This window comes from Chinchilla lanigera, unplaced genomic scaffold, assembly GCF_000276665.1.
Source record: "Chinchilla lanigera isolate Chin_1 unplaced genomic scaffold, ChiLan1.0 scaffold00137, whole genome shotgun sequence".
Classification (NCBI taxonomy): Eukaryota; Metazoa; Chordata; class Mammalia; order Rodentia; family Chinchillidae; genus Chinchilla; species Chinchilla lanigera.
This window is the reverse complement of record NW_004955538.1, coordinates 1,994,292-2,016,477: the sequence shown is the minus strand read 5'-3', so window position 1 is coordinate 2,016,477 and position 22,186 is coordinate 1,994,292. Positions and strand designations below refer to the sequence as shown.

The following is a 22,186-nucleotide window of genomic DNA, read 5'->3' as shown; positions in this document are numbered from 1 at the left end:
CTGCGGACGGGGCAGCGGGGAGCCCCGCTCGGGCCTCGCGTGTCCCAGCAGGGTCACCGGCAGCCAGGCGCCCGCAGCTCGGTGTACCGGCTGCCAGCGGCACGCAGGGCGGTGCTGAGGGTCCTGGAGCCCGGCCCCCTCCCACAGGGAGCGCTGTCCAGCGGGTACAGAGGGACTTGGGGACGACATCAGTTTGCTCTGTGTCACAGGAAGGAGCCGTGTTACGCACCGGGCCCTGCTGAGCCCTGGGAGATGAGGGGACTGGCCTGAGCCTGAGGCCAGGCCGGTCCAGCCGGGCCAGCTGCCAGGAGGAGGCAGGCTGGGACCGGGCACCAGAAGTGCCCGCGCTACCCCCTGCCAGGCCCTCCCCCAGAGACGTGCAGGCCGGCAAGGCCCAGGCGGCCTGTGGTCCTTCTGGGACCTGAGGGTGAGCGGCCCCGAAGCTACAAGAGATTTCAGTGGCAGGAGCCGGGCTGGGCTGGCGGCTGGGGTGCTGCGTCCAGCCCCTGTCCTGGAAGGGGCACCCTGAGCAGGGCCGGGTTGGGGCAGCTGTCAGGAAGTGGCAGGAGGCACTCCCTTGAGGTGGGCCTGGCAGCCACGGCGTCCTGGGAGCCGCTCGAGAGCAAAGCTGTGAGGGAGGAGAGGGAGACCACGCAAGCGCCGGGCACTCACCAGTGGCCAGGACCTTGGTGCCAGCCCTGAGGAGAGCTCAGCACTAGGCACGTGCCTGGCGTGGCTGCGCAGGGCAGGCTACATCTGGGTTGTCCTGCTGCCGGGGCTTGGCTCCCCACTGACCCCCGCCGCCCGTGTCCTGATGTGCCACTTCCCTGCCCAGCCACTGTGACCAGCTTGCCGTGCGTGGTGGCTGTCCCAGCTCCTGGCTCCCCTGGGGTGTGGGCACAAGTGGCAACCTCCTCTGCTGGAGGCCGGGGTGCTGCAGGGTGCGGAGCCCGAGGGGCCAAGCAGTGGGTCGGGAGAGCTCAGAGGCGGCTTGGGAGGGGCGGGTGCTCGGCAGGGTTCAGGTAACGCGGCCACACCTTCCCTGTCCACCCCAGGGTGCTGGAGGGGAGGCCAGACTGGACTGGGAGTGGGCGGCAGGGCCGCGGCTAAGCCCGGGTCTGAGAAGCAGGCAAGGCTAGGGCAGGGTAGCTCCACGCCCCGCTGAGGCAGGCAAGGATCCACAGGTCCGTTTTGGGGCTCCCAGTGCTGGGACCCCAGGCAGTGCTCCCCACCCCACGGTGGCGGGGCGCAGAGGGGAGGCAGCGGACCTCTGCATGGCTCGGCCCCTGTGCCCGTCAGTGGGCCCAGCTCAGGCCAGTGGTCAGGCTCGGACGAGAGGGCCCAGCCACTCCGCCGCAAGGTGGGCACCATAGGGCACTTTCCACCGGGCATGTGGCCACCGCTGGCTGTCCACCCACCCGTCCCAACAGATGGGCACTCCCAGGAGGGCAACCCCTACGTGCTCCCTGCAGAGCCAGCCTGTCCTGTCCCGAGGCCAGGAGCGGGGAGCAGGACTCCCGTGAAGCTGCTGCTGAAGGGGGCGGTGGGCCAGGTGTCCCTGCCCCAGCTTCTGACCCGGCAGTTGGTCAGGTGAAGCTCCGGGCGCCAGCAGCGTGGACCTGGCCACGGTGAGCCACAGCACGGCATGGCGCCTCCCACAGAGCACCCCAGCTCTCCGAGGGGCGTTTCCTAGGACAGCGGTCGCTTCCTGTTTCTGGAAGCGGGGCCCTGCAGCAGGGTCTGGAGCCGTCGCAGCCTCACGCGGTGGCTGAGTGGCCAGGGTCTCTGCGAGCTGCAGTCTCCCCAGGGCCGGGGTGGGGGCCAGGCCCTGCCAGGCCCAGCCTCCTCCCAGCCTGGCGCCTCCTATTTCAAGCGGGCCCTGCAGAGCCAGGCGCGTGGAGGCACGGCACCGCTCGGGTCCAGCGCCCGTGTGCAGCCCCTGCCCGTGCAGAGCTGTTGGGGCCTTGCCCGCCTGGGAACGCCTGACGCCCCTGGCTCCTCAGTCTCGGGTCAGAAGGGCGGCATCTTCCCACCCTGAGCCGGGGGACCCCAGTGCCACATACCACCAGCCTGGGCCCGGCCCCCAGCTCGGAGGCCAGAGCTGGCCCCATTCCAGCAGCCCCCGAGGGCTGGACGTGGCCCCTAACATGCCCTGCAAGGGCTGGCTCAGAACCCGCTTCTCATCCTGGCCTCCACCTGGCATGAGGCAGGCAGTTTTGGGGTGATCGCCTGTCCCCTCTCCTGCTCAGCTCAGAGGAAAATCCCTGGGGAAGAATCCAGCTTCTGAGATTGCGACTGGGCGTGTCCCGGCCTGGCTGCGCAGCCCGGGTTGTCGGTAGAGGGGACTCTGCACTTGGCAGGGCGGTCAGCCAGGAGACGGGGCGCAGGACTGGGGCTCTCAACGCAATGACTGACACTCCTGGGGGCCGCCTGGCCTCACGGCCCAGGCTGGGGAGCAGGTGGCCTGGCAGGAGGCAGGCTGGGGCAGGCTGGGGCAGGCTGTGCCCCTGGGCGAGGCCAGGCAGAGGACCCCGGGGCTTGGTCCTCCGTCACACTTGGTGGCTGGCAGCGTCCCCTCGAACTGGTCTGTGCTGTGCTTTGGAGGACGGGCTGAGGCTGAGCGAGAGCAGCGGGAACTGCAGGGCGGCCGAGGGTCCCCCGTCTAACCTGGGGGCACCGCAGCGAGATGCAGGGCTTCAGCCGTCAGGTCCGACTCAGAGGCCGGCCTGGGTGGGCAGCGCTCGAAGCCTCACGGCAGTGTGAAGCTGGTCCCTGGCCCCCTCTGAGCTGTCTGCCCACCACGCAGAACTGGAACAGGGGCTCAGGGTGGCGGCTGAGCGGACCCAATCTGTGGGACCCAGTGTGGCTGCACTCCTCTCAGCAGAAGGGTGCGGGCCCCCGCGGCCGGACCCAAGCCACAGCCTCCAGAGCCGGCCCAGGGCCTTCGCAAGCTCTAAGCCATCCCAATCTGCAGGCCCCAGGGTGAGCCCGACAGCCGCTGGTTCAAACTCTGTGTGGGTGTCACGGTGACAGCCACGGCCCCTGGGGCCACACAGAACCAGGACCCTCGCCCAAGCCCGGCAGCGAGAGACAGGCTGAGAAGAGACCAGGACTCTTAATCAGGTTTATTTTTCTCTAATAAGACAGTTTAGCATTTCCAAGTTTCGCATTCTACAGTCTTACAAACTTTAGTTATTAGCATCAGAAACACAAAAACATTGCAAGACCTCAAAACACAAATAAATACCAAATAAAACCACACACGATATACAGTAAACAGAAATAGAAAACATAATAATGCTATCAGAAAGTCAGCCGCGCTGCTAACCCAGGAACGACAGGATTATTGCTGAGCAATAACTCGCACTGTCTTCTTAGAAGCGCTGAGAACACAGGACGCCAATCACTGGTCACCATCACTCGGAGCCAAGGGGGGCCGCACAGCGAGCGGTCACTACGGACGCCAATTTGTAAAACAGGCAGATTAAAAACACAGTCAAATGAGAGACTGGCCTTCTTTGGTCTTTGTGTTTGGGTTATAGAACTGAACACAAGAGGTTACGGACCACCAGGGAAAAGAATGCAAATCTAGAACCGGTCTATGGTCTACCCCACCCGCACACTTCCGCGATCACGGCAGTTCTCCTAGACGGATTCTGAGGCAAATCCTTGGGAATAAGGCCGGCTTTTGTGTTTCCCAATTAAGTCGTTGAGTTGCGGTTGAAGGTCATCTTACTTGGCTAAGGGGGCTAAGTTGGGGAACCAGTCACACTCGTTTCGGGAGCAGCTCAGGTCCTGGGCTTTCCCCTCGGTCTGCAGCCACTCACAGACAGGCGAGACCCAGACTGAGCCCGAGAGCTCTCCCGCCACACGACGCCCAGGTGACACTGGGGACCGCACTGGCCTCGCCCGCCTGGTGATGATGCCAGGGCACAGCGGGCAAGGGAATCCCGGGCCTCCCTGACCCAGCTGCCAAGGCGTCCAACAGCCAGCACCAGCTGGGACGAGGCCATCGCAGTGACCAGGTCACCTGCTGGCACCAACCGCGCCTGACCTGGACCCGCAGGGCACATTTGACTTTGGAGAAAAGAGTTATGGAGATTTGCAAACAGAAGACAGAACCGTGGTCTGGGCTGAGACGTGGACGTGGTGACAGACCCTCACTTGTCACACACACTTGGTGCACAAGCGTGCCTCGGACCCCTGGTCTCCCGCAGCCCCGTCCGCAAAGATCTGGACCGAATGTCAAAAAGAGTGTCCAAGGCCCCAGCTGGGCCCTCCCGCTGTGCTCATCACCTCAGGCAGAGGGACAGGTGGGGGGGGCTAGCGAGGGTCCCAGGGGAGTCTGTGCTCTGACCAATGCCACAGTGATCCAGAGACAGCACCACCGGTCGGAGTCTAGGCCAGGCCTGCGGTGACCGCCCGCAGCTCGCAGCAGTGCACAGGGGGGCATGGGGAGCTGGCACCGGGATGGGGATTAGGTGGCCACTGGTCTCTGGGGGCTGTCCCGAGGGACCTCTCAGGACACACTGCTGTCCTGCAGCTGCCCTAACACCCTCCTCTGCAGGGCACCCAGGGCCCTGTCCACCAGCCATGCAGCCCCCAGGCGGCCGTGCTGACTTCTAGAACCTTCCAGCAAGGGGCTGGCTCCACTGGGACACAGCCCCAGCCAGGGGACTGCGACTCTGCGGGGGCAGGCGGATGTCTGCGGAGGCAGCTGGGGTCCCCACGGGACTGTGCCTGACACCACGTCCTCCTGGAGGCCAGCGCATGTGATCAGGGGAAGCCGGGGACCTGGTGGGCAGTGGGTCTGCGGGTGGCACCTCACAATCCCCGGGGCCACAGGCCGAGGAGGAAATGGGGCTGAGCGGAGGAAGCGGGAAGACACCCGAGTCGGCGCTGGGAGACAGACATGGAAGCTACTGTGGGCCGGGCCGCTGTGCTCCGGGAGGGAGGGGCCGGGCCGGGGGCTGGCGACGGCCCCACAGGTCCAGCCCAGCCAGGCTCCCGAGGGACAGCAGGGGCAGCACAGTGGCCGTGACAACGTGCACCCTCCTGTGGCCTCCGTGGCATCACCAATGGAGCCGGGACAGGAAGCCCAGCTCCCGAGGCGGCTCAGGGCCCCCTAGCGTGCCCCGTCCCTGGCCCCCACAACCTTCCTTCCACACAACCTGGCCTCCTACGACACAGACGCCCCTCACTTCCCGAGCCTGCGGCCCGCACGCTGCCCAGCTCGGCCTGACGGGCCCCGCGTCCCCGGCAGCAGGGGTGGCCACGGTGACTGTCGTGGACACAGGAGGGAACGGCTGCGTGTACAGGCCACAGCACGAAGGACTCAGCACTGGTTTCTCTAAAGGGCAGGATGGTGGCATCCCCCCGGAATGCTGCTGTGTTGGTAGGACGTGCACCCCGGAAACACACACTGTGTGACCACCCGGGGCTCCTGGGCTGCGACCCTGTGAACCGAGGTTGGGGGAGCCGGGCGCTGGCCGGGGGGGGAGCACCGAGGGGTGGCATGGGGCACCCAAGCAGGACACCGCCACGCCACCCAGGACTGAGTCCTGGGGGCAGTATAGTCACTTGTCACACCAGTGGATGCGAGGTGCGGCCAGAAGTCCCCAGACCCCACAGGGATGGCTCTGGAGCGGGTCTCCAGGGCTCAGCAGGAAGGGGCTCTTTCGCCCACCCCGGGAACCACGCACCCCAAGCCTACCGGTACCAAGCAGGCGTCTCGCCAGCGCCAGGAGGAGATGCGGCTGCCAGGTGACTGCTCCTCCAGACGTTGAGCAGAAGCTGGGCAAGGCCTGGAGGGCTGGCTTTCTCAGGAAGTCTTTCCTTCCCCACGGGGACGATGACGCCTCCCGGGGCAGAACAAGGATGCCAGCCGAGCCCAGAGGAGCCCCGACAGCAGAGGGGAGCAGCAGATGGAGCGCAGAGCCGTGCGACATGGAGTTGCATGAAGCTCGGGGACAGGCGGGTGAGCAGAGGGCACGTCCAGCAGGCACTGGGGCGAAGGCACACCCAGGACAGACGGCAGCACCAGAGACAAGGTGGGCCACGGGCACCAACCCAGCCGTCCCCGCGCGGCCATGGGGGACCGAGAGGCAGGCAGTCTGACGCGCGCCCAGCCGGCCGATCGTGGGTGTGCCCCGGGGCGAGTGGCGCGGATGTGGTGGTTCGCACACACTGGTTTTGCTAAGAAGCACCCGTCGCGTGTAGCACCCATCAGTGTAAGAGCACCGTGGAGCGTGGTGCATAGCAAAAGGGGCACAGGCGGGGCTCCAGGCTTCTGATCACAGTTGGGCTCGAGACGGTAAACAGTGTTGAGACAGTGCCGGCGGGCGGGCGGAGACGCGGGGCGACAGCCTGGCCACCGCTCCCACCAGGTGGGTCAGCTGGGCAGCCCCCCTCCCGCCCCAGCAGGGTCTCTGGGGTGTTCAGAGGGCTCCGCTCCGAGCTGTGCGGGCGTCCAGGGCTGGGTGGGGACATGGGGACGTGGGGACGCTCGGCTCTGGGGCCTGGAGTTTGGAATCTGGATGATGAAGTCTTGGGCGCTCCGGAAGCTGCCCATGGGGCCCGGCCTCCCCTGGCAGGGACGGAGCTGTGTGAGGGCCTCGGAGACACAAATCTAGCGGCGGAGAGCGAGAGAAGTCTGGTTAAACTAGCACTTTCCAGAATCCCATCGAACGCAAACCCAGGGTCAAGAAGCAGCATGTCACATCTAAGGCACGAGTACCGTACGCCACCTTCCCTAAGCAAGGACGTCACTTTCAGAGATTGCAACAGCATGCAGCAGTGTGACAGATGGAGACACACCCGCCAGGCCTCCCGCGGCACGGCCGCCCACCTGGATGGATGGCACGCCGGGCGGGCGGGCGGCGGGGCGAGGTCACTGCCGTCAGCTGTGGAGAGCTCGTCTGGACATGGGGCAGAATTTTAAAAACCTACAGGATTTTGTTTAGAACTCCAAAGTTCAACTAATGCCCTATTTTAGGGTGAAAACAATTATAAATCTGAAATGATGCACAGCATCCATGAGCAATGTTCCTTTCGTAATAATTTGAAGTAGTGTCATTAACTACGACAGATAGTGAAGGTTTACATTTCTAACGAGAAATAACAACAAGTTGAATTCTCTTTCCTATCACAAGTGATAACCAGTGTTGATAGTTTACATTTTCTTCCAAGAAATATCAGTCTATCAATGTTTTAAAGTAAAATGTTTGCAGTAACAATTATTTGTAGAACTTTAAATTAAAAAATGACTTCTGAATTAGATACTTTCAAAAAAAGACCTAGGTATACTTCAGGGTCTTCTGACAAACAAATTATTAAAACAGAGACCAGATGAGGCCTTAAAAATAGACAATATACTATATTTGGAACAAGACTGCACTCTTGAATTGCAGAATGAATATTCAGAACTGTGTTATTATTTCGTAAGTTATCCTTTTACTTAACATGCTGACACGTCCAGCTGTTCCACGTGTGTTCTGTGTCTGGTGTTCAAGTTTAAGGAAGAAAAATCATGTTTGTTTTGCTTAGCATGTATGTTTTCCACCTTGATTAACTAGATCTTTAAAAACGAAAATGGAAAACTTCTCTGACGGCAATATTTATCTTGTCAAAGGATAAATAATTCTTCAGAGTGAAGGGCGGCTAGTCTATGGGAGGACGTGTCGGGGTGTTTCCGTGGTCTCCTCCCGCGGCCGCATCTGCTCCTGCCGCGTCCTCCGCTCCACAAGGTCCTCCCCACACTCAGGACCTCAGTAAAGACAGACCGGTTCCACCCCCAGAGGAGTTACCTTCTGCTGAAGCCTCCGCCCATGACGTCTCAGGGGTCGGGCAGATCCGAAGTATCCACTATGACTTTAATAAAAATGGTATCATCTTTAATATACGTCCCGTTTTCCAGAACAGTCTGGGCCACGAAGACCGGGCAGCCAGAGGCGATGTTCATCTCCCCAGTGGGCTTCTTGAAGCTGCTGCTGTTGGGGTCGGGCTTGAACGCGTCTCCCAGGTGGCGCCGGGAGGAGCCCTGATCCATCAACATGAGCGTCACTTTCTGCTTAAACGGCCACGGCAGCAGGGCATCATACTCCCCACGCATGATGACGAAGAACAGCGACAAATGCGTCCCCTTCCCCATCCCGTCCCCGTTCAGGTAGACTCTGGCGCACATCTTGTAGCCGAAGTAGCCGGTGTAGAAAGGCTGGCTGTAGAGGGACAGGGTCTTCCCCATGACGGCCTCCTGCTTCCGGCGCTTGTAGTCTCGGATCTTCCAGATGAGCACGCCATTGTAGCTGGCGGTCTCCAGCACCTGGAAGCGCAGGTCCATGTCGGCCAGGCGGATGTCGTGGACGCTGAGCATCTGGTCGTGCCGGCTCAGCTGGGACTCCAGCAAGCCTGCCAGCAGGAGAGGTTGGCGGGTGAGACACAGGTCGCCGGAGGTCAGCACAAGTCCGCACCCGCGGCTCCACCCGTGGCCAGTGAAGCCACGGTGGCCGCTGCAGACGCGGCCACTGCAGGGTGTCTCCACCCCCTCTCCCTCGCTGTGGCCACCGCGTGCTCACCCACTGCCCAAGGTCCCCTGCAGCCCAGCCTGATGCCCGCAAGGTCAGCTGTGCTCTGTGGCTGGGCCCCGCCTCCTCTGCCCACTTCGTCCACCCACACGTGTGGATCACCCTGTCTTCCTAGCCTTAACCCTTCTCCTGCGGTCGCCTCCCCCGTCTGGCCCCATGTGCTCGGCTGGCGGGCGCCCCGTGGTGGCCGCCAGCGCCGCCAGCCCTGCCCTGCCCACAACTAGCCCCGCGTGGTCTCCACCAGGCCCGGCCTCACTCCCTCTGCGGAGGCGCCGCTGCGTGGCCCCCTCACCTCCCACTCGAGGGCGCTGTCGCTGTGGTGGCCCCAGCCCAGCCCCACCGCACCTGTGTTCCGAGCCGCCTGTCCCGCACTCTTGTCCACGCTCTCCAGCTCGGTCACACGGTTCTGCAGGGACTCCACGCTGCTCTTCATGCTGTCCGCTTCCTCCCAGTTCTGCCGGAAGGGACGGATCTCCTTGTCCAGCTCCTTCAGCTTCTCCGCCTGGCTGTCTATGACCCGCTTCCAGACCAAAGGTGCAGAGAGCAAACACCAGTGAGAGTTCTCAGAGCAGGCTGCTGCACCCACCCAGCACGGGCACGGGCGGCGCCTGCGAGGTCTGCTGTGCCTGGGGACAGCGCCAGGAAGAGGATGGAGGGGGGTGGCTCGGAGCAGGGTGGAAGGCCCGCCCGAGGCCAGCGCTGAGGTCCCACCTGCCCACTCACAGCGTCCATCCGCGCCATTCCCGTGTCACCCGGCTGCCCGACGCCCGCACCTGCCTTGTGTCAAGGACTCCACTGCTCTGCCGGCAGACCCCGGGAGTGGCCTGGCCCTCACACACCCCGTGACTCCCCCTGGCCTCTTGCCCAGCACCACATGGCCCTCAGGATCATGGTGAGGAGGCCCCCGCTTCCCAGAGGTCCAGGAACCTGCTCACCACAGGTCTCGTGCCTGTGCCTACTCTCTGCCTGGCCCACGACTGACAGCTGCCCTGAGAAGCCCGGCAAAGACACTGCCACCCCAGCACAGCCCTGCCAAGCCCAGAGAGTGGTTCTGGAGCAGGGCTTCCTCCCTCCCTTTGCCACACCCCATAGTAGCTGCCCAGGCAACGCCATGTCAGCTGCGGGGACACAGGTGGCCTCTCCCCCAGAACACAGAGCCACCTCCGTCCTGGTGCTGGTGGGGGACAGAAACTGTGCCCTGGTTGCAGTGGCCGCCAAGGGTTCTGCTCGGAGAAGAATCTCATTGGAGTGGGATGCGGAGGCCAACAGGCCGTGCAGGCGCACAGCTGGGGGACCCGGCCACGGCCTCGCTTCTGCTGGTTTTGAGCCTTTAGGTTTTGGCACCTTTGCTGGTTGTCACTGACCACAGAGAACACGCGCGGCAGGGCTGTTCCCCCTGCTCCCGCCAAGGAAAGAACGCTGGCCGGTGTCTAGAAAGGATGACTGCGCTAGAAAACACCCTTACTAGGTCAAAGACATGGCTCAAGGAGTATTTAATTAGCTCATGACATCTACTTTCTGGGGGCTGGTCCTAGTCACACACTCACTCCCCTGCCCCCCTTTTGCGCCCAGGTCTATGCAGTCCAGGCTGCCTTGGACTTGCTGAAACAGACTGGGCTTGAACTTGCAATCCTCCTGTCTCAGCCTCCCAAGTTTGGGCATGCACTCCACACCCGGCTTTCCTGCTGCCTTGAGCAGCTGTGAGCATTCACGTCCATCCCCCTGTGCCAGTGGCTGACCGAGGGAGGCTGCAAATGAGGAACGGAGCACGGCCCAAGAGACAGGCACAGCTTACAGGCGGACCCTGAGCTGCGCTGAGGGTGCAGACGTGACTCTCGTGTGTCTCGAACCCTGCAGCGGGTGGCACCTCTGTCCCTGGGCGGCCTCTGCGGGGGGCATGCGTGTCACGCCCCACCCAGGTTCCTTCTTCAGACACTCTTCTCTCCTCCAGCTCCCGCTCATTCCATTCGTGTCCCTGGCTCCACCCACCCTGTCCCGGCTTCCTGACAGCCACCTCCCAGGGCCACTCCAGTACGCAGCACACACAGCCAGAGCTGAGTCTACAGGAAGCTAAGGAAACAAAAGCAAGGAAGGAGCAGAGGCCCACAGAACTCCACGGCACGTGCCCTGCCCCGCTGCACGCGGCCACGAGCCCTCCCCGGCCTCCCGCGCCGGGCGCCGTGCAGTGGCCTCGCAGCACGTCCCCATCGCCCTGGAGCCCCTCTGGCAGCCGCACTGCCAGCAGATAAGCTGCTCCTGGCCGCAGACAGGACACGCAGTGCGGCTGGGCAAGGGCGACCGGGACGGCCTGGGCAGCGCCAGGGTGCTCGTCCAGCTGGGGTAGTGCTGAGGACGAGGACCTTTCTCCTACGATCTTGTTTCCTTTTGTTTCCTCCTTGCCTCTGGGCAACCAGGAAGTGTAATACAAGTGAAAATTTAATAAATCTCTGCCAGCTCACAGGCCTGATCTCCAGTGTGAGTGAGAGGAAAGATCTTCTACAGGTACGGACATCTCCTCCTGGTGACCCAGGGGAAACAACGCCTGAAGCTCCAACACTGACACGACTGGGCCCTCAGTGGCTCTTCTGGGGTCAGCGCGAGACACTCGCAGCGCAGGCGTGCGGAGACAGCAGCTGCAAGGCCGCCTGAGTGAGAGCCCCTTCCCACCTGCCCGTCTGTATCATCAGAGGGGCTTGGAGTGGCGGAGGGTTTCAGTTTGCGATTCTGGGGCGTCTCTGGGTCACTATAGTATGACACAGCTGGAGAAATGCCACACACATCTCTAGAAAACCTGGATGAAGCAGCCACTTGAGGAAGTGAAACCGGATCCAGTACTCACGGGCGACGTGAAACCCCAGACAGTGACCGTCACAGCTTGTCTGGACGTCCCCCCAAAGCCTCACGCAGCCATGGGGGGAGGCTTTTTGGAGGTGGCTCAACCTAGAGCTTATGACTGACCGATGCGCCACCGCTGGGATTACCAGTGTGAGTGCAGTACACCGTAGGGCAGGTTGCCTGCATGCAATGCAAGGGACAGAGGAGCTTGTCCCCTCTCGATCGCTCCTTGCTTGTGCTACCTTCTGTCATGGGCTGTTTCTCCTCTGCGATGCCACCCTGCCTTACAGCCAGCAGATTATGGACCAAAACCTCTCTAGACTGTGAGCCAGATAAACAGTGTTGGGGATTTTGTCTCAGCAACAAGAAAAAGTAACTAAGACAGTCATAAAAACAGCTAATTCTTTTTAGCACTGGAGACAGAGCCCAGGGAGAGAGGGAGAGAGAGAGAGAGAGAGAGAGAGACACACATACACACACACACAGAGCCAGGCTGCTCATTTTCGAAACCCAGGCCTACGGAGTCACCTCCTGCGGGATCAGCGGCACAGAGAAGAGGGTTGGGCCAGCTCCGCAGTCCCTCCCTGGCCTCCCCAGGTCCCTGGCTGGTTGCAGCCCCTGCCTAGAGAAAGCGGAGGTCGGACGGGCCCTCCACCCTCCCAAGTCACTTACCTGCAGGTGAAGGATTTTGGATTCGTTATTTCGAAGCATCTCCTTCTGCCTCTCAATCTCAATTTCGAAGCTACAGATCTGATTGTGCAGACTCTGTATGCTCTTGTTTTTTTCTACGCTTTCATTCTGCAGCAAGGAAACCTGAAAAGAAATTCTTTAATTAATTGGACAAGAAGGTTTGAATTAAAATGCTGACAGCACACACACATACGCGTGCACATGTTAGCCAGCTGGGTTTCTGCCTTCCAAGGTGCTCACACTTGTCACAATATCGCACCGCATCTCATAAACACACACGGTCACCATTTGCCCATCTGGCACCCCTACCCTCCTGGGGGTGCACCCTGCAGTATGGAAAGCGCCAGCCCCATGGGACACCTGGTGAGAAACCACCCACGGCCAGTCCAGCAGCACACAGGCAGATGGCGGACACCAGGAGGGCCACCTGCCACCCCAGTCGCCGAGGGGCTGCAGGGTGGCACTCGGAGCCCACTGCTGACCTCTGCAAAACTGCGTTCTGGGAGACAGCTCCCAAGGGCAAACTGACAGCTAGTGGATTTTTTTTTTTTTTTTTTTGAGACAGTCTCTCTATATAGCCCAGGCTAGCCTGAACACTCCAAACCCTCCTGCCTCAGCTTCTCAAATGCTGGGATTCCAGGAGTAGAGCCCCAGGCCTGGCTGATACCTGTTCTTAAAAGGTTCCAAGATGAGGAGCTCTCTTTCAGGGAGAAAGCTCTGTCCACCAGCAGGTTGGTTTTTCTGCCCCTAAAGACCACAAGCTCAGCAGAGACCTGAGCTCCACATTCACACCCACCTGCACTCTGCAATGGCCCAAGGACGGGCCAGGCTCACAAAGGTGACGGCTGGAGGTCACTCAGGAAAGAACAGTGCGACAAGACAATGCCTGACGCCGTCTGACTAAAGGAGAACCGGCCTGAAGATGCAAGAACCCTAGACAGTCACAGCCTATTTTACTTTAAAAAAATGTGCATTTACCCAGGCATATACAGTTTGCAATGTGTCACGGGAAAAATATGGCTTCACTTTCTTTCCTAGGATTCCACGCAGCAGAAGTCAACTCTCCTCCCCAGAACACAGCTCTCCAACGTCACGACTCCCTCCGGGGCCCACACGTGCTAAATGAGAATCATGACGCCGCGTGGCATTTTGCCTCTCCTGGAGCCACCACTCATTCATTTCTGCCAACCCCAGACTCCACTCTTATACTCCCCACTGGGGACACCACATGTGCCAACTTTTGAGAAAAATCTCAACATCATCTCCAAAAACACTGACCTTTTTCCTGCCATAGAGTAAGTTTGTGAGTGGGAGCAGACGCATTTTAGAGAACAAACACACATCTTGGGCTGGGCCTGGTGACGCACACCTGTAATCCTATCACTCGGAAGGCTGAGGCAGGAGGATCGCTGCAAGTTTGAGCCAGTCTGCACTACAAAGTGAGCTCAAGGCCAGGGTTCCCTCCCTTGAATTTTACTTTAATTGAAGAAATCAACCCTTGGGTGCCCATGGAGACCACTGCTGTGCCCGGCGGTCAGCACTGTGTGCACCCACAGGGTTAGGGGAGCAGGGTACTCAGCCTGCCTGAATCCTCTGTCCCAGCCCACTACAGTGCACGTGTCCTACGTCTCTGACCCAAATGTTCCTAAACTGTCACACAGGTTAATTTAATGATCTAGTTTTTTTTCTTTTTTAATTTATTTTTTGGCTGGGCGTGGTGGCACATGCCTGTAATCCCAGCACTCGGGAGGCTGAGGCAGGAGGATCATTGTGAGTTCGAGACTATCCTGGGCTACAAAGTGAGCTCAGGGCCAGCCTAAACTACATAGCGAGACCCTGTCTCAAAAAGACAAAAAAAAAAAATTTATTTTTTATTTTTTGGTATCGGCAATCAAACTCAGGGTCTTACACTCCAGGCAGGCGCTTGTGCTGCTGAGCTATGTCCCTGGCCCCAATGATCCAGATTTTATGGCATTTCTTCTTTAACTCCGCCGAGGGAGGGCCAGTGTTTTTGAACATCCTCTTTCTTTTTTTCACAATGACCAAAATGAGCTGGGAGGCTCTGGAAGAACGATTCTACAACGGGACATAAATTCCTGTCATAGGAGAACGCAGAGATGCATGCTCCCAGCCTAGCCCTGCGTGCGGCCGAGGGGATGACAGAGGCACCGGGAGCCCGGTGAGGTTCCACCCTACGGACACCAGAGGCCTCGGCGCCAGCACCCGGTGCTCCTCACCCCCTCAGCGTCGCACCAGGGCCTGGCAGGCGACACTGAGGAGTGAGGCCACCCCAGTCCACCAGCCCTGTGTTTCCTTGAGCGCAGTCCCTGCCGTCCCGCCGGACAAGCACGTGCAGACTGCTGACCACACAAAACCTGACCAGCAACGGCGGAGGCGCGGTGCTCACCCTTAAAACAGGGGAACTTAAACACCTGCCGTTTATGCCTGTGATTAAAAATGGCAGGATCAGAGCGCGTTCTTCAAAAAGAAGGAAGAAAGAACTTGACAAGAAAACCCTTCCTGAGCTCAGGCCAAAGCCCTGTGCCCGTGGGCATTGATCCGCACCAGGCCGTACCCACCGCCAGCCCCACTGCTGCCTGCTTCTCAGGGCCTCTGCCCGCGAATTACCCCGTGCCAGGCTTCATGAGAATCTTCTCCAAGTACCCTGTCACTAAAAGACACCTGGAAAAAGACGGGAATCTTAAACGCTGCCACACCGGCTGCTGAGACTCATCTCGGTGTTCCCTCCCTCTGCAAGTTCTCGGGCTGAGTTCAGTTTTATTTCTATAAATGAGCCGCAGCGGGAGATCCTATAACAACATTGCTGTCATGAAAATGCAGCCTTCCAGCTGAACACCAGGGAACAGTCTCCCGGGAAGTTCTCACAAGAGGCGGCCTGCCGGGGCCCCAGCCCAGCTTCTGCGAACAGCCTGGGAGGAGGAGGACCGTCGGCAGGGGGCCTCAGCACACCCGTGATGCCAGCACCAGCCAGGTGGCAGCGCGGAATCAGCCGTGCTGCTTCCTGGTCCCTCAGCCAGGCAGTCGTGCCCTCCACGCGGCAGGCGCACCGTGTGAGGAGCCAGGCACCGAGCGCTGGGCTCTGAAGGCCCCCAGGCTCCACCGGCAGCTCGTGAGGGCAGCTGCCTTTCACGCAACTGTGGGACACTGGCCACCTCTGCTTCAGATCAATGCTAAGATAACCACAACGTGGTTTTTAGAAAAAAGTCCTACAAATGAAAGTGTTTACTTGCTTGACCATTAAAAACAACCTTTGTGGGGCTGGGGATTTAGCTCAGCGGCGAAAGCGCCTGCCTGGCAAGCACAAGGTCGTGAGTTTGGTTCCCGGTACCGGAGAAAAACCAAAACCAAAACAAAACAAAACAAAACAAAACAACCTTTGTTCATAAGCTCAGAACCACGAGCTCCCGTCCCAGAGATTCCCGCGCTGTTCGAGCCTCACATGCCATGAGCCCACTGGGTCTCTACCTTCTTCTCCAGCGAGTTGCTCCACTCCTTCAGCAGGTTGACGTGCTGCACGGCGGAGCTGGCCTCGTGTGCCTTGATCTGCTGGTTCGTCCCCTGCGAGAGCAAAGGCGGCGGCGTTAACGCGTCGCGTGCTTCGAGGGACACAGCACTGACACAGGACCACGCGGCACACAGCGCACACACGGGCTTATTCACGTACAGTGAGAGGGCTTGTGCCGCGCTGGGGGGCCGGAGGGGCCCCGCACTCACACCTCATCCCTCCCCTTCTCAGGTCCAGTGGCTTCTTATCAACATTTCACACCCGAATGTCAAGACTAAATTTCAGACTCATTCTCGTTCCGTTATAAATTCGTTCTCATTAAAAAGGTAACTGGAAACATTCAGATACCTGCAGCTAGACGCTGCGAGCACAGTGCAGTGAGCCGGCTCTGAATCGCGACTGCGGACTGACTCGGCTCGACGCACTGCGTCTGGAGGGGGCTGCTCCGCACAGGCTGGCGCACTCGGAATTACATACAGAACATGAACGATCTACAGAGTACATAAGATGCAGACCACTTGGGAGCCAAGCACAAGCGGATTGAAATAGCACTGTGTGTTTTAGAAAACCATCAGGAAGAAAATGTGACTTGTTTAGATACTGGAAAATTAAGAAGCCAGGGAAAGTATCTTCATGATCTCCAAAACATATACTCTGTACATGGAATACCCGTATATACGTGTTGATAAGGCGCTGCCCCCCCGTCAACACGTATATACACACACAGACGATGGCACGAGGACAGGACGGCTTGGCCTCCTGGAGACCACAGCGAGGCCTCTCGCGGCCTTTCACTCTCAAACACCAGGAAGCCAGGGTCTCTACTGGTGTCGTAATCATGTGCTGGTGTCACAGAGAATTAAATATACAACAGTTAATTGTGGTATATTTTGCCTTTTGACACATTTTAAAATTCAGATAGGCGTTTAAAAAAAACTTGGGTCCTAACTCACTAGCCATCTCAGATGTACTGAAAAGGTGACATAAACTGGACGCAGGTTTGTCCCCCTGTGCCTGGGGCAGCGACAGTTTTCCTGGAAGATGTGGCTCCGAGGACTGTGACCTGCCCAGCAGGGTCCGAATGGCACAGGCGCCTCGGGAATGCACCTGTGGACAGGCGCGTGTGGTCCGGACCAGGCCCAGCTTCTGGCCAGGTCATCCCCAGGGATCCCCGAGAGCCCCCAGGTGGTGTCGGTGCGATATGTCCCTCCCTGGCTGGATGACCACCAGCCCAGCAAGCGAGCGCCACACCCGCTGCTTGTGGCCCCCATCGCCCATGCAGCAGGCTCTTGCGTTTCATGACACAGACTGAGAGTCCAGAACGAGGGTGGAAATGTGAGCATGAGAACCTGCCCTCGTGGCGGAATGTGAGTGGGAAGGACAGATGTCGGATACTGACCTGAAAAACGCAGCCATAGCGCTTAAAACTACAGGTGCTGGGGGCATTGACACACTCTGACAAGTGTGCACTCAACTGCAACGGGAAAGAGACATGAGTTGTGGCACAAACGTTTGCATGAAAATGTTCAAACACATCAGGGCACAGAGAGCATCGGCCATACTGCTCAGCATGTTCATCGGCTACATGTGTGTACACACGGCCTGCTGTCAGGCCCGGGCATAAGTATGCAGTCCCACACGTACACACACACACACACACACACACACACACACATACACACACACCAATATACAGAAATACATTCACCGTAACGGACCTCAAACTTATAGTTTCCTTAAACAAACTGTTCAAAATGTGACATGCTGTCTGAAGAGCCAGAATTTAAAAACAAACAAAAAAAAACGCAAATTGAAATGCACACTCAAAGACTATAAACAAAAATTGCATGAAACACAAAAAATAGCATTCAGGATGCAACTGGGTCGCACACCTAATACACAGTACGTAAAAATAAAATCTGTCTTCAAAGTAAGCTCGTATACTGCACTGTCACTTGCAACACTTGGGATCACTGGAGACGAGTTCTTCCCTCCTCTGAAAAGCTTTCCCCAGCATGGCCAGGAACTCACGAGTTCTCAAAGACCTCTAAGGCCGCCCGACAACGTGAACCTTACGTTGCCTCCTCAGACTGACAGAGGGAAGTCAGGAGGGCTTGAAGGAGACAACCCACTGCGAAGAACAAGCCCTCGTTCAGCGCTGATGTCGGCCGAAGCAGAGAAAGGGAACCCGAGAAGCTGTATTTTAAAGACGTGGGATGATGCACTGGGTCACCACAACTGTGGGCCGGGACTGCGCTCTGTGCTGGCCAGCGGTGTAGACAGACAAGGGCTAGGTCTACACTGTGGATACAGGAAGGCGGACCCCAGCCTCCTCTGCTCCGGCCTGCTGCAGAGTCCAGGAGAAGGCCACGGCAGGAATGGCCTAGGGACCCAAGCAGGGCCACCTCTCAAAATATTCGGAGTTGGGAGGGGTCATGGCAATTAAGGGTCAGCAGCCTCGGGTGCCCCACGCACTGGGGGAGACCCCATGGGCACAGAAAATGGTTGCATGGACCCACAGAGGTGATTCCTGGAGTCGTTACCTGCAGTTGTTACCTGCAGTCGTAAAACGTGTTCACTCAGTACAATGAACACAATCACGAACTTAACGACCTAACGCTCCTTGGGTCAGAGTCGCGGATGAGCTGTGTTTCACACGTGATCTTCAGTGTACTGCTACGAGTTCACGCTGACCCTTTCCCTAAACTGGTTTTCATCACCAGTACTCTCAGAATTCACAGGAGCTCTGGAGCAGTGGTGAGCATAACCTACAGCCAAAGCAACTCCTACCAAAAACGAGAAGTGCAGATTGAAGGACTTTTAAAAAAATAAAAATTACTTAGCAGCAGAATAAAGGTGACTTTCGCCCCGATTCAGAGCTGAGCCAAGAGGAGTTTAGGAGGGGCTGGTAAAAGCCTGGGTTAGGGGCTGGAGATTTAGCTCAGCGGCACAGCGCCTGCCTGGCAAGCGCGAGGTCATGAGTTCCATTCCTGATACTGGGAAAAAAAAAAACAAAACCAAAAGCCTGGGTTGGTGCAGTGGTGCGGCCCCTTGTTAAACAATGGCTGTGGTGGGGGGGCATCCAGCCCCTGACTCCTTCCAGAGGCACATGCAGGGCCCAGGGCCGCTGTCACCAGCCACCTCCCCATCAAGGCTGCAGGGGATGACTCGGGCAGGGACGGCAGTCGGAGTCGTGTCCCTGTCCTAGGTCTGCGTGGGGACACACGGGGTGCTCGCCCACCCTCAGGGTAAGACTTCAGGCTGCTGGAAAAGGCTGAGGTGAGCAGGGTCTGTGGGGCAGGGCTCCTGGGAGGACAGGAAGCCCATGGAGCCCCGGCGGCTCTCGAAGTTCTCCCCGGGACATGCTGGCCGAAGGGAGTCAGTGCCAAATCTGGCAGCCTCAGAAACAGCTCGGTGGTGCGCGGCAGGATGCGGGGTCCCCGCCTCCCTGCTCACCGCTGCCCCAGGCCACCCCACCAAGGCCTGGAACGGTGGGAGCTGCTGGCTGTGGCGTAACCTCACAGGAACGCAGTATTGTATTCATCTAGAAACTGCACGTCTTAAAACACAGAGGTCACCTTGGCCTGCATCACAGTCTTCCCCTTTTTTCAAATCTCCATGGTACTCTTAGCCTCGAATTTACCATTCTGTAGGACTTCATTGCTTCCTTCTGACTTCCAAAGCCTTCACGTCACTTTGGTTTGCTGCCTTGCACATTAGATCGTGAGCTGGGTAAGACTCAGACTTTGCAGCCAAGGGAGAGTGGAGTGACCGCCCCGCCCCCAGACCTCGTGGACCCTGGCTGCCCGGCCCGGCCCGGCCCGGCCCGGCCCGGCCGCTGTGCCCACCTCGCTCCTCAGGAGAGTCTGGACGCTGCACTTGTGAGGGCAGGACACCACCACGCAGGGGCACTCAGTGTCTTCGTGCTTCTGTGGAGAGAGGAACACGCGGCCACCGTGAAACGCGCTGTCCCGGCACCGCCAACCCCCACGAGGACCCACAGGACGTGCTCTGCCCGCTGCCACCACGCTCACGTCACGTGGGACGAGTGTCTCGGGACTGGGTCAGATCCGACTGGAGGCTGCTGGGGAGGCCTGTGCCAGGTCCTAGCAGCAGCTGCAGCCCCAAAGCTCCCAGCCCCTGGGCAGTGTGGGACCGGGGCTGCGCCCGCGGCGTGGGCTCTACAGGCTGTGCTCAGATGCAGAAGACCAGCTCGAGTCTGACTGCTGTCCTGCAGTCACACCCACCACTTCTGTGCCTGGGAGCCAAGGGCACGCTTGGCTTCCCCTGCCTGGAGGTGCACACTTCAGCTCTGCACAAGGTGGCAACTGCTGAACACGAGGCCAGGGTGTCTGCAGGGCACCCACCCCAGCACAGCACGAATTAGAGGTGAGGACTCCGACCAGGGAGAAGCCCTGTGAGCTCACAGGGGGCTGGCAGGTGCAGTGACACACTGAGAGTGCCATGGCTGGGGCTGCTGAGGGGTCTCCTTCCCCAGGAGGAGGCGCCTTGGCCCTGCCCACACCCTGTTCCAGTTTCTGGACATACCAGGGAGTAAATTCTGCTGGCTTATATCACCTTGGCATACTCAGTGACCGCAGCCAAAGGGAAGCAGGAGCCTCAGTCTGAGACTGTGAAACTGTCTGGTCTACACCGCTGAACAAACCTCGAAGCATGCACACACGTGCCAGGTACACGGAAAGCCACGCCCAGCGTGTAGACGGTAACCAACTGCTCCTCCACCCACCTCAGTCTCGTTTCTTCCAAGGATTAGAACTATAATCCTGAATTTCATGTTCCTACTTTCCTTAAAAAGGGTCCATCACATATATATGGGAGTGCCCAACACAACCCCACCTCCTTTGCTTCTGAGCGGGGCTAAGGTGGAGCCCTGCTACGGGCCGGGCAGCCCCTGTGTTGTGTGAGGCACGGCTCTGGCCACGTGCACACCTCAGCGCCGCCAGCCGCTCGGTGACGCTGACGCGGTGCCCACCCCAGGCCCCGCACCTTCACACCGCTCTGCTCAAGCTTCTCCGGATTTCTGGTGTTCGGGTTACACTGGGCCCCATCGCCCAGCGTGTACAGCGACATGTCGGAAGAGGGCCTGGGCGCGCGGCCTCGTAAGGCACTGCCAGGTCACTTCCCACAGCGGCAAAGGGGAGGAGAGAGGCGCGCACACGCTCACAGCTTCTCTGACCACATTCGGACCTCTCCCTCCCCTACGGCCTGGTCTTTACAATCTTGACTTTTCACAGCTTAACAGACCAGTTTAAAGGGACGGATCCGGTCGCTTCATATGTCACATTGCAAAATGCAGGAAACAGGAAAGCAGGATGACCTGGGCCTTTAGATCCACATAGTCAGACAGCTGCTGCTTTTAAGAATCCACTGAAGGCCTGAGAAGACGAGACCAGATGAAGATGAGACCAGATGAGTGTCGGAGTTGGAAGACCAACACGCCTGGGAACCAAATCATGCCACAGGGCAAGGTCAAGGAGACCGGGGCGAGCGGCGGACCCTTCCCAGGCGCAGCGGCTCACACAGCGGCGGGAGCCCCCGGGAGTCGGGGAGGGAGCCAGGAGCAGCAAGCTCAAACCTGAGTGCTCGCTAAAACCACAGCAGACTGCGGACGCAGCAAGGGCCTGCAGAAAGACTCTGCCTCCCGAGTGCCACGCAGCTTACAAACCATTCTGTCACAAGAATATGCCAAGGCTTGGAGGGCACTCAGACTCCAAACTTGCTAGTTACCATCCAGGCGGAGCCTGCCATCTTCCTCCCTGGTCTATACAAGTTCAAAACCCAGACGGCATCACGACGCTTGCTCCCTGAGGCCCCTGACCTGCAGGCTGCTGCCCTGGGCTCTCACTGCGGGGAATTCACTGTGCCCCGGCTGCCTCGCCGGGCTGTGGCCCTGAGGAGAGGCGCACACTGCCCCGTGAGGCTGAGCGCTGAGCAATGTCAGGCCCGATGGGCCCTCCTGGTGCTCTGGGAAGCCAGGTGCCGGGCCGTGCCTGCAGCTCAGGCGCGCCAGGGCGTGTAACTGACATGCTCCACAGTGCCTTCTTAAATGAAGATTAATTGCTGGGTCTACTCTCTAATAATTGATTTCTGCGAGCAGCAATGTGTAATTCCGATAGCAATATATGAACACGTGTAAGACCCAGAGTACTGTTCACTAGGGATGTGTCTCACCACCGGAAGTTAATTACTGCAGGAACTACTCAATTACGACAAACACTATTGCTATTTCCCAAACACAAGGGCACAGTTCTTTAAAGTTCATCAAACTGGGAATGTCTAGAGCATCTGTCAGAAAAAGACTTCCCAATGGAAAGAGGCTGGGTAGCAGGCACGGAGGGGGGCAGAGTAGACCTTGCTCTCAGGGAGACTGGGGGAAACTCCCCTGGACTTGTCCTGGGTCAGAACAACTGCCAGGAGCGCAGCCTCATGCCTGCTCGAGCCCCCAGTCCTCTCCCTCCAATGACCCAGCACCACCCCACCTGCCAAGGGCACCCCTGCCCAGCCTCCGTGGCAGCACCTGCCTCAGGGGTGC

At 59.1% G+C, this 22,186-nt stretch overlaps 1 protein-coding gene across 7 annotated transcripts in view; it reads right to left on the bottom strand.

Moving 5' to 3' along the window:
* Positions 1–3,110: 3,110 nt before the first annotated feature.
* The window catches only part of Traf3 (TNF receptor-associated factor 3), a 59,216-nt gene continuing 40,140 nt past the window's right edge, over positions 3,111–22,186 (bottom strand). For 5 of the 7 annotated variants that reach the window (XM_005410759.2, XM_013507875.1, XM_005410760.2 and 2 more), the window contains 6 exons: positions 19,482–19,562; positions 17,033–17,107; positions 15,594–15,686; positions 12,090–12,230; positions 8,928–9,102; positions 3,111–8,406 (listed from right to left, as the gene is read on the bottom strand). In XM_005410759.2, coding sequence (XP_005410816.1) covers positions 7,835–8,406; positions 8,928–9,102; positions 12,090–12,230; positions 15,594–15,686; positions 17,033–17,107; positions 19,482–19,562 — 1,137 coding nt within the window. In that variant the 3' untranslated portion in view covers positions 3,111–7,834. The remainder of the gene's footprint in view (positions 8,407–8,927; positions 9,103–12,089; positions 12,231–15,593; positions 15,687–17,032; positions 17,108–19,481; positions 19,563–22,186) is intronic. The other 2 variants (XM_005410761.2, XM_005410762.2) reach the window with 2 other exon arrangements.